Source organism: Prorops nasuta, unplaced genomic scaffold (genome assembly GCF_024137725.1).
Source record: "Prorops nasuta isolate Cenicafe-Biocafe unplaced genomic scaffold, Cenicafe_Pnas_1.2 PNAS00003, whole genome shotgun sequence".
Taxonomy (NCBI): Eukaryota; Metazoa; Arthropoda; class Insecta; order Hymenoptera; family Bethylidae; genus Prorops; species Prorops nasuta.
In genome coordinates, this window is record NW_027116800.1 from 2672798 (window position 1) to 2692016 (window position 19219).

At 31.4% G+C, this 19219-nt stretch overlaps 2 protein-coding genes across 6 annotated transcripts; one reads left to right on the forward strand and one right to left on the reverse strand.

Annotated features, from left to right (window-relative positions):
- Positions 1-5630: 5630 nt before the first annotated feature.
- LOC136785756 (interferon-inducible double-stranded RNA-dependent protein kinase activator A homolog) lies at positions 5631-7834 on the reverse strand. The gene is made up of 2 exons (XM_066747007.1): positions 7209-7834; positions 5631-7139 (listed from the first exon to the last, which is right to left on the reverse strand). The coding sequence occupies exons 1-2, from the start codon at positions 7569-7571 to the stop codon at positions 6492-6494; spliced, it is 1011 nt and encodes a 336-aa protein (XP_066603104.1). The 5' UTR covers positions 7572-7834; the 3' UTR covers positions 5631-6491.
- A 624-nt stretch (positions 7835-8458) lies between these two features.
- Tao (Serine/threonine-protein kinase Tao) lies at positions 8459-19098 on the forward strand. 5 transcript variants are annotated; one of them, XM_066747140.1, is made up of 12 exons: positions 8459-8832; positions 9839-10276; positions 10354-10702; positions 10780-10955; positions 11048-11210; positions 11313-11656; positions 11736-11981; positions 12063-12290; positions 12373-12612; positions 12685-12942; positions 14206-14462; positions 14616-19098. In XM_066747140.1, exons 2-12 carry the CDS (start codon positions 9971-9973, stop codon positions 14734-14736), a joined length of 2688 nt encoding a protein of 895 aa, XP_066603237.1. In that variant the 5' UTR covers positions 8459-8832; positions 9839-9970; the 3' UTR covers positions 14737-19098. The 5 variants fall into 5 exon arrangements, with proteins under 5 accessions (XP_066603237.1, XP_066603241.1, XP_066603238.1 ...); XM_066747144.1 differs by having other exon boundaries at positions 11334-11656; XM_066747141.1 differs by having other exon boundaries at positions 9843-10276.
- Positions 19099-19219: the final 121 nt, after the last annotated feature.

Genomic DNA, 19219 nt, shown 5'->3' on the forward strand with positions numbered 1-19219 from the left:
TTCCTATTTGTTCATGAAACTTATCTGTTAAAACCTTAATTTATCCAGTCGCCATGTATATCCTATCATTTTCAGATGATTGACATATCTTTCTATCAATCCTGACAACATTTGTAATAAGAGTAATGAAATAAGAGTATTCTATATTCAAAATGTATATTCAAACACGTTGCTGGAAAACTACTTGAAGCTAAAAAATAAGATGAACTCAGTATTATACACATAACTTTTAAGGAACTTTATCTATCTAAGTATTATGAGAATATATTTCACAGAAGAGAGGCCCACTTTAAATAGCATCATTCAAATGCCCATTTTCCAAATTTAATAAGACAATGGTTTAACAATGATTCCAATATTTATAAAATTAATTACAAGTCAGCATAATCATCTTATCTGCGTGTATTTAAAAATGATAATAAAATTATTGTTATGTGTTGAAAACTAGAAGAAGAAGGAACAATCAAGACAAATAAATGTTATACGAGATGAGGAAGCATGTGACGGATCAATAAGAAATTAGCAGAAATTTTACACAATTTGTCTCACAATGAATAATAAAGATCATTGAAGTAAATAGTTATGACCTGCAGATTTAAAATAGTTGCAATTTAGTTAGAGTAGCTCAAAGATAGGTTCTACAAGAATATATAATTACTATGTACGTATAGAATTTGAGTGTGGTTAAGTTAGAAATTAAAATAATACATTTTATTTGAACTAGCTTTAATTTATAATAATAGGAATCAAAACATTATCATACATTATTATTATTTTGTAATAAAATTTCTTTGTATACACAGCAATCGCTTATATATTCACTATTATAACATTATGTCACAATTATTGAAATGGTTAGGCCACAGAGAAATGCTTCATAAATTAGTCCTTTTCATTCATTGTTGCTTAAGTATTTCTTTCCTGTGATTTAAACATTTAAACTCATGAAGAATAGGATTTAGCCTGTAATAGAAATAAAATAACCACAAAGTATATATTTCCTTATAAATTCACAATAATTTTAATTTTTTGTTATTAATTTATACTCATCTGATATATTTTGTCTTCTCTGTTATGTATTAAAATCCTTCCTTCTTTTCCGCAATCGTTTTGCGAAAATATTATTTTTGTTTACGATCCAAAATTGAGGGTTAATCGCGCCATTTGACAGCTACGGACAAACTCCCTAGAAATCCCTTCGCCCCTCAGATTCCTACTTCCCCTCGCCTGACGCAAGATTTCTGCACCCAACTGTATATCTTTACTGCACCAAAAGGCACGAAAGATAGGTAGAGGGTAAAGTGCCATAATATTTTCCTATAGCAAATTTAAGGAACTTTGGGTGAGTAGTTTATATTATGCAGCACATGCCCTCTACCGTCTCATCAACTATAAAATAATATGATATAGTAATGTTCATCCTTCCTTAAACATTTATGTACTGTATGAGGTTAATTTGGAGATTATGAAATCATATATTTTTTCTTTCAGTTACAAAATGTTGACTGTATAATAGTTTTGAAATGCAAACTATTCTTATTTTTTATTGAAATTAAATAAAACTTATTCAGAAAACATACAAACACATTTTGATTATGCATGTCTACACAATTTAGTGGATACATTGACGTTTTTAATATTATCCTTTACTAAGGAGCGAACTCATAAATAGGTAAAACTTGTATGCATGTTTAAACAAATATTTGTATTCCTTTTTTAGTGTTTCTTCGTCTTCAATAAAATAATTTCTTTTTCATAAATTACGTAATGCTTTACTATTATTTTTTATGATACCATATAATCGTTTACAAATTCCCCTTTTCATATTACACAATTTTAATGTTTTCTACACTAAAGCTGAAGATATTTTTGATGAAGAATAATAGTTATAGCCTTTCTAAACACTCGCCTTTGAGAACCTTATAATTTCAGCATCACTTATCTACACCCAGATTTTAACAGTCTAATCTCACTAGTGTTATAGCTGTTACTTATTGTATTTTAAAGTTGCTTTTTATATTCCTCTTTTTTATAATATGAAAAGTAATTAATACACTTTATTTTAATAAATATTTACACAGACGTGCCAAATCTCATTTTCCTCATTTTTAAAAATGGTCGGAGACGATTCTTGTTGATCTTATTGTGTTGTAAACGAACCTGATTTTGAAATTACTCCAGTACATCAGATTTTTTTTTAATTTTTAGCTTAAATAGTACAAAATGGCTTTTTTCGCCATTTTCATTATTTTACTTCAGAGAACGAATTTTGTTTAAATTCCACAATTAAACCATATAGTATTATTCGTTAGCTTTAAAATCCATTTTCAAAACTTATTATACTAGCAGGATGCGATGCAATAGTGGTAATTTACAAAAAGAAAATTTGTTCTCTAAAATAAAAATCATAAACTGAGGAAAACAGCCGTTTTTCAGCCATTTAACTGATATTTCAAAACACCTGATGTGATAGAGAAATTTCAAAGCCACATTCATATTCAGTAAAAAAAATGGAAGAATTGCCCCCCCCCCCCCCTCCTTCCCGTCCATTCTTGAAACTGAGAAAATTCAATTTTCCAGGTCTGTGTTATTGTTGAAGATATAAAGTCGTAGCAAACTATACATATTACAATAATAGCATAGATACCACACATGCTACCATAGGAGTTGTTGAATTGTTCTCATCTTTTCACACCGTTCAGAAAATACTTGTGAAATTTCCTTTATGGCTGCTGGTAAAAATTCCTCCATTTCCTTATCTCATTCTTGTATGACAATTCCAAATATTTTCTTCTTTTATATATAAGTTGAACTTCCTGTAATCATTAAACACGGTATGAGGATCTTAATTGCAGCTTCGAAACTCGACATATAATAATAATATGAAAAATACATTAGAATATTACAAATAATATCAAATCAACAGACCTATTAAAGACACTATCTCAACTAGACCTAAGACTGTATGATGAAATTTTTCTAATTAAATAGTCAAGAGTACTTTTTTTCGATATGTAAAGTATTAGTGTTAATCAAGCATATAAACACAATATATAACATGCTATTGTTAGACAATATGTCAAAAATTACTAAGTTGATCTTTCACTCTTTGTCGAAGGGTATGGAAATTATTCTGTGGGAGATTTCCATTCTATGTAAACTTCAGATCAATAAAAAATTGAAGATGGCTTACAATAAATAAATGATTAAATCTGTAAAATAAACAAATTACATCCACAAAGCATACAAAAGATTTATTCTTGAATATGCACTTATTATATACAAAAGATATACTTATCTAAAAGTATTTTTATTATATTCTTTGTGCATATGCCATATGGCATCAATATGTATAGTGAATGACAGGCCATTTCTCTTTGGTTTTCTTACAGAGATGGTTATTATACTTTTAATTCTTTTATGCCTCAAACTTTCTATATTACTTATTATAATCTTTTAATTTCAGCTGTAAGTATCAATGCACACACATTTACATGAAAACATTTTTGGATTACTTGTGTTCGTAAGTTTCTTCTACTCGCACGCATGCGCACAAAATACATTATAATATAGTCTACTCATCGAAAGCTCCATCCCTAGAAAGTAACTATAAAATTTTATGGCACTTTACCCTCTACCACTTTACCCTCTACCCGAAAGATATACCTTATGGTGTCTTTTCAAAAATAGATGTCACTAGTGTCACTATAGGCGCGTTCACGGAGCACGCTTTGCACTCAGTGCGAAGTGCCAACGCTACTGCGCATAGAAAAATGATTGAAATGTGTGCGCAGTAGCGTTGATAGCGTCTCCGACACTCCGTGAACGCGCCCTATACTATGTATGTATACGATTAAACCAATGAAAATCACCCTATATGATTATAGTGTATCGTTATAAGTCTATAGGAGGTTATAATCAAAAGTTTGTTTATGTTTTTGTTCGTAAAGGAGCTAAATGGTTAGAAAAAAATCTTTTTCTGATCTGTCGAATCTCAAAAAAAAAAAAAAATCAATTAAGTTACATATCAAAAAAATCGAAAAATATTTTAAAACTAGACTTAAAGAGGAATCAAAATTCTTTGTGGAACATTGGTTATGACTACTTGCAGACTAGTCACAAATGTAATGTGATAAATATGATTTTTTGAATCAGGAATTATACCATATGTATAAGACAGTTTAATATTACTTGTGATGCTTGTGATATAGTGACTGAAGTTCAATGTTCAATGTGTAGCAATTTCAGGATGCAACGATTTTCTGTGTAGCTTGTATTACTACAGTACATATGAAAATTAGTCATTACAGTTTCATTTATTATATGAATACAGACTCTAAGTGCCATCCTCGGTAACAAAATTGGCCCAAATGACGTAAAACTTACTGAATTTCTGGCCATAATGCCCATAATGACTTAAATGACTTCATCCCGAACAATTTTACTACCGGGGATGGTGTCACAGTACTTTCTATTACAATGATTCCTCCACTGCATAAGGGTTTCTCTCACCAAGTAATGTAAGATAAAATTTTACCATGTAGGGTTGCTAATTTGCTATGAATTACCAATCAGCATACGTATTTTTGAAATTTGGTATTCCTACGTGGTAAAATTTTACCTTACAGGACTTGGTGAAAGGTATTCTAAGTCTAAGTATCAGTAAACAGAAACATAAATTTTAATAGTGCATATAAATGATCATGCTGAATTTAATAATAATATGAGTATATAAGGTCTGATGTTCTTTTTCTCTGCATTGCTGCATTAGTATAATAAGTTAGAATAAGAAAGCATGTTTGTGTCTTATTTAAACTAATTATACTAATTCAATAATACAGTGTGAAAAAGAACAAACCTGTATATATGTCTCCATTTTTGCCGCGTTTATTGTCACATAGTTTTATTGTTGTGGAATGTTTGGGTCTAATGCCGGTCAGGGTAAGACGCGACATGTGCGAAGCCTTTCCCACTACCTAAATCAACAAGGTCCTTTATAACGCGTATTTTGAGTTTGAACACAATTAAACTTGAGGAATTGTATTCATTCCAAACCAAAGATGAATTTAAAAAGCTTTACTTCGCTGGCATAAAAGGCTTTTCCCCACACCACCACGAGGTTTACCTGCGGACTAGCACTAAATCCCGAGCAATAAATCGATGGAAATATAAACAGAATAAAATCAAAGAACCCTAATATACCTGATACTCCAATGTGTGTGACTAAGCATAAATTAGAATTTTTATATTTTTACATATTTAAATTATATATATATATATATATATGCATTACTTGTATTTTTAAGATGAAAATGAGCTCCAACACGATGTTTGTCGAATGATTTTTTTTATAATAATTGTATCGTGCAACTGTCATTTTATTAAAGTCTGATAAAAAGTTAATTTTTTATTTTACTATATCTAGAAATAATTCCAATAACCAATTATTAAATCCTGGCGAAATTGTACTAAAATTTTTTGTAATTTTATAAAATAATTAATATTTTTATACAAGATATATAGGATTTTGAAATATATACGTTAATTTGTCAACTACATTTTTAAAGTAAAATATATATTTATTTATCGCTTAATAGATAATGTTTGTGTTCTTTTTAATGTTTTGTAATTATTATAATTAATATATATATACAAAAAAAATATAAAATAAAGTTGTAGCGAGTTTTTATTAGAATTGAATCAAATAACAGCTGTAACATATAACTAAAAATATAGAAATAATCGTTCGATTAATGTCCTGTGTAGGCTCATTTCCACCTTAAAAATACAAGCAATGTTTTGATAAATATTTTAAAAATGTTTGATTAAAAATATGGAAATCGTAATTCTGGATTAGTCATTAATGTATAGATAAGTAAGTGTTCGTCAATGTCGATCGGTTTATTGCTTAGAAAATGGGTGATTCGGTGCTAGGCCAGGTACTGATCAGCTAAGCCGCGTGATATGAAGAAATCTTGTCCGCCAACAAAGTATGGCCTTTTAAATTCATCTTTGTCTTGGAACAAATATATTTACCCGAGTGTACGAGCAACTCCGAAGTCAGTGTTCATCAACCTTAATTTATTTTCTGATGAATACTCAAAATTATCCGTTAAGTTCTGCTAATCAGGTAGATTACGCGTAAGATCTCGACGTAATACTTTGTCGTAAGAAAACTCGGATTGATGTAAAGGGATGAAGAAAGTATAAGAGTATTCAGTTACTGAAGAGAGGATTCTCTTTCTTTTGAATTTGATTTGTAAATAACCTACAGACTAATTCAGAAGTTTATAGCGAGAAGCTTCTTAAAATTATTTTAATAAGTATTTGCTTAAATTTTGTTAAAATTTATTAAAATAATATACATCACATATGTTTAATATTTTAGAAAATATATATGTATAAAGACTTAATTATACAAAATTAATCATTTTAAAAATATAAAATTGATTTAGTAACAAGCATCTTTTAAAAAATACAAATATTTACAATTACTGTAACAAGATGTCAATAGTTTTAATCATTTTTTTTGTTGCTACAACTTTTGCTAAGAGCTCAGTCTCACCAGTTCCAATCTCTAAGATGACAGGCTCAAAATCTATTTTATAGCCCACCATATATTTATTATCACGTTTATGTAACTTAATTAGTTTTATAGGTAAATTAAAAGTGTTTTTAACAAATGACTGAAACCCGTCAAAATCAGTATTTTCATCTGAGCTTATTGTTTCTTTATAATTTTTCCATAAAGTTTCTTTCTCTTTGAAAACAGATTTGAAAATATTATGCCATTTGTCGACATTACACTCTACTATATCATTGCTGGTTTCAGTATTAGTTATGGTTTTATATAATTCTACAATCTTTTTTGTCTTTTCTTCTTGAGAATTTCTAACATTAAGATTTAAAAATTTTATACCTAATTTATCTAAACTTGTATCCATACCATCATTTACTTGTTTAAGACGCTCAAACATTTTCTTTGCAGCACCTTGCTTGGCTTGCTTTTTATTTAATGCTGTAGCATTTTCAGCACATGAAGACAAAGTACAAGTAACCATAAATCTAGGAATATATATAGAACCAATTGACTCTTCTGTATATATTGGTGCTCCTAATCTCCTTTGATCACACATTTCCTAAAAAACATTTTTATTAAAATAAATATATGACATAAACTTTTTTTTAGTTTATTCACTAATATTAACCTTTAATTTCCCAACATAATTATCCTTTTTACATTTCAAATTAGAATTACTTTCATCCTTAACCTGACATTTTGAAATTGTTTCATCAGAGGGTAGAGGCAATGACGTTTCTTTGTCTTTTAGTTTTAACAACATATTTTCTGATGCTTTATGTTCTGCAGCTTTTTTTGTATATGCTGTTCCTTCAGCAGTCCAATCACCACATTTAACTGTACAAGTAAACTCTGGGATATGAGTACCTACATTTTTCCCAATTATGTCATACTTTAATTGCAATTTATATTTAACCGATAATTCTTGCAATTGGGATTTAAATGTCTTTCGCATGTTGTTTTCAAATATACCACTTTCTTGAGTAGCCATAGAAATAAAACTGTTTATGAAATTCACTTAAAAGTATTAAATTAAATAACTTTATATCTCACTTTACAATATTTCACAACAGTTTTCTACACTTCAATTACCAATTTTAGTCAAAAGACATCAAAGATTTATGTCTTCTTTCGCTATCTTCTATAAAGTTAGGGACTTTTTGGAGCAGATTCCAGAGACGTCAGAATAAGTAGCAATTGTAATCCTATTGGTGCTCACAGTGTCCACGTTATTTAAAGAATGACGAAATATGCTGCGTTGCCTGCGTTCGTTTATTGCCATGCCAATGTATATTGTAAAGATTCAACCTAGCGCCACGGGTAGCAACTTTGTGAACTTTTTAAAAAGGGTGAGTTTGTGAGTTAAGGGGGTTAGGGCCTAAGGGGGTGAACCCTACCAAGAGTACATATACCAAGTCGGGTTAACTTAACCTAGAGTTAAAGTGGTATAGTTCACGTTACATTAACTATACCACTTTAACTCTGGGTTAAGTTAACCCGACTTGGTAGGGTTCACCCTAATATGGTATACTTTCGGGCTAAAGTAGCTTAGTTTCCGTTACATGAGCTGTATGAGTTTAGCCCGGCTAGCCCCAAGCCGGGCTTGGTGAACCTCACCCTAAACAGAATTGCCCTACTGTATGTATGTAGTACATACATACATAACACTATACACTATACGGGAGCCCCAGCCGGCCCCAGGACTGCCCAGGAGGCAGGAGGCCAGGAAGGACAAGTAATTAGTAAAGAATAAAGAGAAGAGGGGATAGGTTTGGTTGAAGGATTGCTCACGAAGGGGCAGCAGCAATAAGATCATCGAATAGGGAGGTTGCCTATCGAATGAGTGAATGAACCTAGGCGAATAGGCGTCAAAAACTTTGCGAATTCTCGTGTGAGTCGTGTGTCCGGGGCGACGGTGGGTATTAGGAAGGAGAGCAGGGAGTACTTGGGAGCAGGCAGGAGTACAGGGAGCCCAAGGGAATCAGTTCAGCCAGTCAACCGTATTGTTGAAAGCTGCCGCTGCTAGTGTCGTGGTCGTCGTGGTGTATCCGCGCGTGTGTGCGTACGTTCGTGACACGTACGGGGCGTGTACTTTCCGGGGTGCGGTGCTTAGGCGGAACGAAAATTCAGCATTTCTGGCATCTAATATGCTCCAGGGTTCGTGTGCTTTTTGCAAGAGGAATTTCTTCAGCTGAAGAAAGTACTAGGAGTTGCGCGCATGCTTCCCTGCCCGCTCCCTCGCCATTTTGGAGGTGAATATTATTTTTTTCTCAGCGACCGGGACTCGTAGCGGGTTTCCAGGACCTTGATTTTGGAAGGATCAAATCTGTCGGTGCCTGTGCTTTACCGGTCACAATAGGCGAGCAACGCCTTTTCAACCACGTCAGAGCGACACAATCTAATACCATTCCTTGCCTATTCTTTTCTCTGCTACTTATAATATTTATTCCATACTTTCTTTTCGTCTGCTCTTACAAATTGTAATTAGTTATGAAGTTCCTGATTCTGACGCGACTTCGTTGCCGTTGAGTGTTGCGAGAAGTTCGGAAGACCCAACCCTCCTTACGCCCGCATTTCTGCATTTTCGTGTCGGCTTCAATCATCACACTGAGATTTCTTACTCCCCCCTTTTCTCTCTCTCTCTCTCTTCCTCTATCACTCCACCTCTCCTCCTCCCCTCTTTCTCTGCTCCATCCCTCTCTCAAACGCTTACTTCACCTATCAGCCTATGTTTGCGATCGCTCTGTTCAACGAAACGTCGATTCTCCATTTGCTGTTCCGTCTTTGTCCTTTTTCTTCCTTGTGTTGTTTAATTATTAAAGGGCTGTCTTGCTTACAAATTTACATATCTTGTTACCTACATCTCATCTCCAAACACAGAAAAACTTTTCTTACATATTATCTTTTGCCTATAAGTCAATAATATCACCAATCTCATTCGTGGTTCTATACAATGAATGGCCAGTTTAACCTAGTGCGCGGTAGTATTTCCTTTTTCCTTCGATAATTAAGCCTAAAAGCAAAATAGCAGTGATAATAATAGACTATCAAATGATCTCCATATTTCCTGTCAGAACTGTGGTTTCTGAGGCTTATCAGTTGCACAGTATTGTTCTCAGTATTTGTACTCTCTTGTACAATTATCTTGGTAAATCCTTTAAAATAATTCAGAAAATACTAACCTACTTAAATAATTTTAATTAAATTGTATTATGATATTTTATATTTTACATAATTACTGATGTATTGTGGTCATAGATAGAATGCTTCATCTGGTAATGGATTGACAGAAGCTTTAAAAACATTGAAGAATTGGATAATAAGAATACTAGGAGACTGAAGCAAGTTGTGTAGTTTGGCCTCGGCCTACTATCAATCAATTCTTTTACTATGCCTGCTGTTCCAAGACCTGGCAACCTTAAGGATCCAGAAATAGCAGAATTATTTGAAAAAAATGATCCTGAGAAAATATTTGAAGATCTCCGTGAAATCGGACATGGAAGTTTTGGAGCTGTCTATTATGCAAGATGCTTGGTTACCAAAGAAATTGTGGCTATCAAAAAGATGTCATATTTGGGTAAACAAACGGTGGAAAAGTGGCAGGATATTCTAAAAGAGATTCGTTTTCTTCGACAGTTAAACCATCCTAATACCATAGAATATAAGGGCTGTTATCTCAGGGACCATACTGCCTGGGTCAGTATAATGAGTAATATTAGATGCTTAATGCAGATTAGACTGATATATTTTTTATTTCTTATCTTCTGATATAGCTTGTTATGGAATATTGCCTCGGCTCTGCATCTGATATCATAGAAGTTCATAAGAGACCATTGAAAGAAGATGAAATAGCTGCAATTTGTGAAGGTGTTTTACGTGGCTTACATTATCTTCATTTACTTGGAAGAATTCATAGAGATGTTAAAGCAGGAAACATTTTATTAACTGAAAATGGGACTGTTAAATTAGCTGATTTTGGATCTGCAAGTATTAAATGCCCTGCTAATAGTTTTGTTGGTACTCCATATTGGATGGCACCTGAGGTTATTTTGGCAATGGATGAAGGACAGTACGATGGAAAAGTGGATGTCTGGTCTTTGGGAATAACATGTATTGAATTAGGTAAATAAATGTACTTTAAAATAAAATAGTAGAAACTAAATTTAAAAATTCTTAATCAATTTTTTTGTTCATTGTAGCTGAAAGAAAGCCTCCCTATTTTAATATGAATGCTATGAGTGCTTTATACCATATTGCTCAGAATGATACACCCACTGTCACTTCTCCTGATTGGACAGATATTTTTCGTCACTTTGTTGAAGTTTGTCTTACAAAAAGCCCAAATGAAAGACCTACTTCTGGTAAATTGTTATCTGTGAGTTACAAAACTGTTAATTATATCTAAACATTACTAGAATACCATTATTATTATTATTGCTGTCTTCTTATGGGCTATGAATTTTACAGCATCAGTTTGTTACGAGGGCAAGATCACAGCAGGTTTTGATAGATTTAATACAACGTACAAAAGCTGCAGTCAGAGAATTGGATAATTTAAATTATCGTAAAATGAAGAAAATTTTAATGATTGATTCTTGTGAAACTGAGAGCACAGTTGGTGATGCGGATGGTATGCAGTTATTTGATTTTGTTTTAGGAATTTTTACATTTTCATTATCATTAGACATATATATATAAGTTTTACAAAAATATTCACATATGTATTTAACAGATACTCCTGACGAACAAACAGGTGGCGACAGCAGCAAGAGTAATTCAATTACCTCTGAACATTCAATTCAGTCTATGGGCGTATCTGCAAGTTCACAGAGCTCCTCTACGAATAGCTTGCCACTGCCGAATGCGGATGCAAATGACTATTCTACCGGATCTGTTAGAAATCGGCATAAAATATCTGGCGTCACTGCCAATCTTCTTGAACATGGTGCCAATAATTTTGCTACCATAAGAACAACGTCAATTGTTACGAAGCAACAAAAGGAGCATATGCAAGAGGAGATGCATGAGCAAATGAGTGGATACAAGCGAATGCGCCGAGAACATCAAGGTGCTTTGGTAAGAATCTCGATTAAGTTTTTATAATGTGATATATTGTTAAAGCCATTTTAAATTTTGCATGTTAATGTTTTTGCAGGTTAAATTAGAAGAACGTTGTAAAATGGAAATGGAATCACACAAGCAGTTGTTAGATAAGGAATACGAAACTTTATTACAACAATTTAGTAAAGAATTAGAAAAATTGCAACTTAGGCATTTGCAAGAATTAGAGCGTAAACTGAAACATAACCAAAATGCCGAGAAGAAACTCCACAAAGAAATAACAGGTAGACAAGAAGCTGATCGCAAAGCGCTCGAAGCTCAACAAAAACGAGAGTACAAAGTAAGTTTTATAATTTAGAATCATTGATATTATACTTTATGCGCGTTTTATTTTATTAATTACTATTGTTTTTCTTTCAAGGCATATAAAGAGCGATGGAAAAAAGAGCTTTCTCAAGATGAGGTAACTCCTAAGAGACAACGAGATGCTACACTCCAAAGTCAAAAAGATAATTTAAGGCAAATGGAGGCACAAGAAGAGCAGCGTCTTGCTCGAGGCCAACGAGAATATTTGGATTTGGAAATTCGGAAGTTTCGCAGAAAAAAGCTACTTATTTTCCATAGCCTCGAGCAGGAGCTTTTGCGCGAGGTTAGTATGCTTTCTCTGTGTTGTAGTTAATTATAACCATAAATAATTAATTATTCATTTTATTTAAAATACGCAAATATAGGAGTTGAATAAAAGACAGCAGCAGTTGGAGCAAGCACACGCCATGCTTTTACGACACCATGAGAAAACTCAAGAATTGGAATATCGACAACAGAGAGCAGTCCATGCGCTTCGCGAAGAGCAAGTGCACCGTCAACACGCAACTGAGCTTTCCAATCAGCAGGATTATATGCAAAGAGCGGAACGCGATTTGCGGAAGAAGCATGCACTTGAACTTAAGCAACAACCAAAAAGTTTAAAGGTAATATAATTTCAAAATTTATTTAAATAGTAAACAAAATTTTCTTCAAATAACGTTTTCATTTATTTGCAGCAAAAGGAAATGCAGATCCGTAAACAATTTAGAGAAACGTGCAAAATACAAACACGTCAATATAAGGCATTAAAGGCTCAAATTTTACAAACGACTGTAAAGGAAGAGCAAAAGGCAGTGATTAAAAAATTAAAAGAAGAACAAAGGAGGAAGCTCGCACTTTTGGGTGATCAATACGAACAAAGCATCGCAGAAATGCTTCAAAAGCAAAGTATACGCTTGGACGAGTCACAAGAAGTCGAATGCCATAATCTTAAGGTAATGCATGGTATTTTAAAGAAATATTCATAAAATTTATGTAAATTCGACAGATTTATTACTCTGATACAAAAGTAAGATGAATTTTCAATAAGTGTGTTCAGCGCACTGAACATTTGAGTGTACGGTCAGTGATTGTTTTATCTGATTGGCTTCAAGGGAAGCTTCAAACAATCACATGATAGAATCACTCATTGCTTAATCAACTGTCCAGTGCACTGTATGCTCCCATTTTAAGCTTCGCGGGTTTATTGATTCGAAAAAATTTTTGTTTTATTTTTTAGAACTATGTCATTGATATCGGTAAAAAATTTTAAATTAATATCTGCATTAGTGAAATAGTTTCGATTTTGTAATGTCTAATTTTTTATGTATTCCACCATTAACGGATACAGATCGATAGCAGTTAACAGAAGTCAACGCGAGTATATAATTTGTGTGACAGGCAATGTACCAATTTGTTGACTTCTGTTAACATCTGTAGATCTGAGCTTGTAATTGGTATATGCCCGTTGTTGAGCAAAAAAGCTTAAGATTTTGTTTGGGAAATAAAATTTCTGCTGCAAAAACGTTGAGAACGTTGCAAGAGGCTTTCATTGATGAAACTATGTCATCAAGAAATTTGTAGAAGTGGCATCATGAGTTCAAAGAAGGCAGAGGAAATGTGTTGAAGGCAAAAAGCGCTGCAAATGACCAAAAAATCTATCTAACAGCACTACATCAAGGAAGTCAAAGATGTTTTGCTGGAAAGGTCTCTTAGTAAAAATCGACGGTATTTTGAGTGTGAAATCTTTGACTTCCATGACACGGCGTTTATTGGTGTGTTTTTGCTCGTCCTGGGCGTTTTTTAGCTTCCATATATTTTTTCTCCCTTTTTTGAACTCATTGTATCACTTGTAGAAAATGATTTGTAACATGGTTCCATTACCAAAAGCTTTCGGCTATATTCTCAATGTTTTTGAACCAGAAATTTCATTTCGCAAATAAAATCTAGTTCGGCTTATTTGCTCAAAAAAATTAGACATAAAAAATGATAATAAGAAAATTATGTTATCCGCAAAATTGACGGAAATTATTTCATTAATGTAGATATTGACATGAAATTTCACACAGCATCAATGACTGTTCTAAATAATACAAAATATATTATTTGAATCAATGAGTCTGTGAAGCTTAATTTAAAAATTTAATTTTCCGTTTCATAGAAGTAGTAGTATTTAAGTAATGATTATAAATTAAAGTTTTTGTTTCTTTTACATAAAGGAACGATTAAATTACGAGTTAGAGATTCTAATGGCATACCAATCCAAAAATAAAATGCAAGCTGAGGCTCAAAGAAACCGAGAACGGCGAGAGTTGGAGGATCGCGTATCTGTTAGGCGAGGGCTTTTAGAACAAAAGATGGAGTTTGAAACACAAGAATTCCTTCGAGAACGTAGTGAGAGAATAAGGTTACTGCACGAGAGACAAGAGCGTGAACTGCAACAGTTTGATGAGGAAAGTGCAAGAATAGGATTCAGGTAGGATTTTTATTGATATAAGTCTTTAATAATTTGTTTAAAATACATGAGAGCACAGCCATTATTTACTAAATGTCTTATATGAAATATTTAAATAAATAGTTTAAGTAATTAGTAATTAAATGCTACATATTGCAACTTAAATTATTGCAGTGCTCTGGCGATAGCTGAGGCATCGAAAGAATCTTATCCAGATGACGAGAGTCTCAGTGGCTCAATGTTAAGTCTGGCCCACAGTAATAGCTCCACATCTTTCCCCCCCAATAGTCTTTAATTTTAAAAATATTAAGAGAACATTTATGCGTGTATGTCTTTTTTGAATGCATTACGAGTCAATCGTTTTATTATTTGCTGACTTATATATACACAAATAAGAGAAATTAAGTAACAAAGGCGTTGACTCGTCGTATGTAGCGTGATACGAACCGTAAGAGTGATCTACAGAGGTTGGGAATGTGTATTGGACTGAAATTAATCTAACGAAATATCTTTTAAACACTATCTGAATATATCGTTACGATTGGTCGGAGAGCTTCACATTGAAGGAGAACTTAGATGCTTTTTGCAACGTTGTAATATTTATTAATCGTACGCAAATATTTTCAAAGATGACAAGGAGCTAATGAAGCCATTTAGACATCAACATGATTTAGCTTTCGAAGAAATAAATAATAATTTTAACGAAGATAATCTTGCGTAACTCTTTACAGATTTTATATACGTCTACTATAACAAAAGAATCGTTATAAATATAAATATTTAATAATAAAGGATCTCCAAATATAACAATGATATATAAACGATAACAGTTAGATCTGTGTTATTGAAAATTTTGATTTGGTGCCAATCCCTATAGAGGAGCAAAGGGTCTCGTAAAGCTGGTCTACGTATTAGATTGCATTCTCCATGCATCCATACTTCCAAGAATGACAATCTAATTAGGAAGTTTTTTAATTAAAGGAAATATACAATGTGCAAGTATTATATCAAAGATTTTTTATTTTGAAAATATAAACGTTTTTTTGTATTACTTTTAGCTTCTTAAATACAACTTAGCAAGAATTTCAGTACCAGAAATATAACAATGAATGAATATATTATTGTATTCGTTAACGTTAACGAGCATATTTAATAAAATTCATTGTATTCATAAAGTGTAAAGTATGTATAATATATATAAGCACATGATGTTTTATTTACAAGTTAAAAATAATAAACATGTTCGAAGAAAAGTCACAAAATTTATAGCATCTTAAAATATCTTATTCTGTAGCATACGAATTGTTACTTTGTATATATAAATATATATAAGCATAAAGTCAATTCATTTAACTACATAATCTAGTAGAACATTTAATCTTTCATATGCATAGAGTATCAATATATTCAGAATAAATTATTTTGTTCAGTTTGCTTCAAAATATTTATTACTTTATGATATAATAAACAAACAGTGTTTCAAAAGTTTTAGACGAACTTTTCAAGTTAATTCGACTATTATTAATAACATGATATAGAACTATTATTTGTTCTCTATAACTTCGTTCTAACTTTTAATAAATATTTTGTTTGGATTAAACGAGGTCTTCCGTTAGAATTCAAGTAAAAAATATTATTTTTGATCTTTTTCCTTTTTAATTACATGCATGCTGTACTTAGATTAAAATTATACAAAATCTTGTTTTTATTGAAATTTAACGGCTGTTATTAGTTTTTTGTTGAATTGCACTGATTAAGTTACAACAAAGATGAACTGTTTTAAGTATTTTGTGAAAAATATTAACATGTTTAAGAAAACTGCTTGCAAAAATTAGTATGATTTCATAAAATATTTAATACGGTAAATTTTCAGTAACTATTTATTACAGTATATATTTCATTATAAAATAATTTGTACTTTAATATTATTTATAATTTCATCCAGTACACATCTCAAAACTTGTGTCCTTAAATTATAATAGATTCAGCAAGTGTTTTATTTTGTTCATTTCTCCTAGTTCGTGTAATTGTTTTTGTTTTTTATGTAGTATATCCTTATGATCATTCTCAAATGTTTAGGTAAACTCCAGATGATTCCGATGGTTTTTCTTCAAAGCAACGTTGCTAGTATTTTCAGTATTTTTTAAAGGCTTTGTTAATAATAGTACCTCATGTGAAGTGTGTACGATATTTTTACGTAATTTTAAATTGTAAACTATTTTAAAGAATGCAATTATGAAACTAGCTATTTAATTCCGATAAAGCATCTTTGAAATGCAATAAAATACTGATTTATAACTATAAGAATGAGATTTGTACGATATAAATGAAAATAAAGATCATTTTGGCTGTAGCTCTTATTGCTCGTAAGCAAGGAATAAATGCAAAGTTAGTATTCGATTATGTGTTCAATATTATTGCAAGAAACGTAATACGCACGTAAGCGTAATAAACGTGATATAACATGTGTAACGAATATGTGGCATAGAAAAGCATCGTAGTCATCTGAATTTTCGTACTCCGTAGTGAAACATGTAAATATAAACAAATAATTATATATAGTGACTGAAGCAAACAAAAATAATTAATATGATTAAAGTGTTAAAAGTCGCATGCGTATGTATAAAGATATTTAAATTCTTCCTTAAACTGTGTCACTAGGAATACGTCTGTACCTATATCTCTGACAACTTTTACAAAAATATTATATGCTATAAATTATGAAAAGAGAGATAACACGTGCTACACATTCAATTAAAACATTTCTTACACTTTTCATTTCATAAGAATCCAAAATTTCTATAGACGGCTGCTCTATAGATGAGTATTGTACTATTATTTAATAATTTATTTTTATTCTGATAGATTACATTTTTTACAAATACTATTAAGAATTAAAATAGCAATTTAATCATATTTAATGTAATAACTAACGAAATTTCAATAGAAAGGTAATAACGAAGTAGCTAACGTATTTATACAAGTATGATATACTATAAATAAAAACTAAAGGCAAGATATTAATTCTTACGATTAGTAGCACGAGTTATCTCAATGCTCACTTTATGTATGATATATCAGAAATGGTTAATTATATGGCTCCAATTGTTTTTCAACAATTGTTCCAGTGGATAAATAGCAAGTTACAGAATTGGTTTTCAATATTGCTGGCATTTTGTAAATACGTTTGTGCAAAACGAAAATTTCGGGAACAGCGACGAAGATCTTGCATACGGAAAGATTCTTAAAAATGTCCAAAGTTAGAAAAGCCTCAAGGCGCGCGTGCGATTTATAATTGAAATGTGATATAAGTTTTGGCAACGCACTGCATATCAGAGAGCGATTATCGTAAAAGTGCTTGTGGATTTTGGACTGATTTGTTTTCCGTTTAATTATTGTAACACGTAATTAATGTTACGTCAACAACAAAGTTTTGCTATAATCTTCACGGCTATTTTGTGGAAATGTAGAATTTTTCAAATTGACATACTCGAAACATTTAAAACTGGGCAATTTACGTGTGTGCGTGTGTACATGTAAAACCAGTATGAAAAAAATGTCATGTCTGTTTATAAAAAAAAAAGTAAATGTAACGATACATTTCGATACAACGCTTAGCTTTAAATAGATAAATTGTATTCCTTATTTTTAATAGTGTTATTTGTTACACGAACCGATGCGTAGGGTGGAAACGAGTATAATTGCTCGCTTTTCTAAGTCCCGTTGCATCAGGGGTACTATTGAAAATAGAGAAGTAATAAATAATTAAACGGCAGTCACGAAACAACCAAAATATTTATCTTATATTAGTTATTCGTTAATAAAAGAAAACTCAATTTACACAGATAGAAGCAACCAACAATTATCTTCTTTTTTGTTACACTACTTATTACTCTTACTCTCGTTTCTATCTTCCAGTGCATTGTTGTGCAAATAAATAAACTTTCACCTAATTGATAAAACTATTGTCCTTTCTTTTTCATTTTTTCGACTTTTATATTTTTTATACTTTATAAAATGTCTATCATTGTTTTATAAAATAAATTAGAGACTTCTATAAAATAAATTATATATGCACGGATGTGATATTTATATCAGCACTTTAACATAAACTGCACAACTTGAACCATTTTTTACACAAGTCAGTAAGTAGCATGTTTAGAGTAGTTTGTGTGTTTACTTTAAAGAATATCATCTATAATTAGGATTAGGTATGTAGTTGATTTGTTAAAAATAAAAAACAAGTATTTTAAAAGAAGGAAATAGCCGCTGAATGTAGAGTGATTTTGGCAATACCCAGCTTCATATGGATCACTCAAACTATAAGTGATTTGAATATCGAAGTAAACGTATTTTTTTCTACTTGGATTATAGAAGTATAAGGATTAAGTTTGAGTTTGCTATTTTACCTTATTTTATATATTTGTATTTCTATTTTTTAATTATCATATTGATATATAGCTTTAATCTTATAATGATAACTTACGAGACTAGTCAGCGAGAAATAGCTGCTAATGAAACTTTCTATCAATTATGACTCAGCTAAGGTTAATTTCTATGTATCTTAAGCGATTGAAATGAACAGAGTTTGTTCAACTGAGGTGCGAAATTCAATTTTAAAAGCAAAGAAACTCATATTGTAAATAATATCTTTTAACATAAAAATCGTTTTATTAATCGCTAAGTATAATTTTCATTTATTTATTTATTTACTATTGCATCTCCTAAATAATAAGTACTAGCGACCTTGCTTGTATTGTTTAAATAATACACATTTA

Excerpts from the sequence above, each read along its gene's own strand:
- Tao (XM_066747140.1), top strand. The coding sequence starts at position 9,971 with ATGCCTGCTGTTCCAAGACCTGGCAACCTTAAGGATCCAGAAATAGCA. Across the intron at positions 12,291-12,372 it reads AGCAGGAGCTTTTGCGCGAG|GAGTTGAATAAAAGACAGCA; the intron begins GTTAGTATGCTT and ends ACGCAAATATAG. Across the intron at positions 14,463-14,615 it reads AGTGCAAGAATAGGATTCAG|TGCTCTGGCGATAGCTGAGG; the intron begins GTAGGATTTTTA and ends AAATTATTGCAG.
- LOC136785756 (XM_066747007.1), bottom strand. The coding sequence starts at position 7,571 with ATGGCTACTCAAGAAAGTGGTATATTTGAAAACAACATGCGAAAGACA. Across the intron at positions 7,140-7,208 it reads ATTATGTTGGGAAATTAAAG|GAAATGTGTGATCAAAGGAG; the intron begins GTTAATATTAGT and ends AATGTTTTTTAG.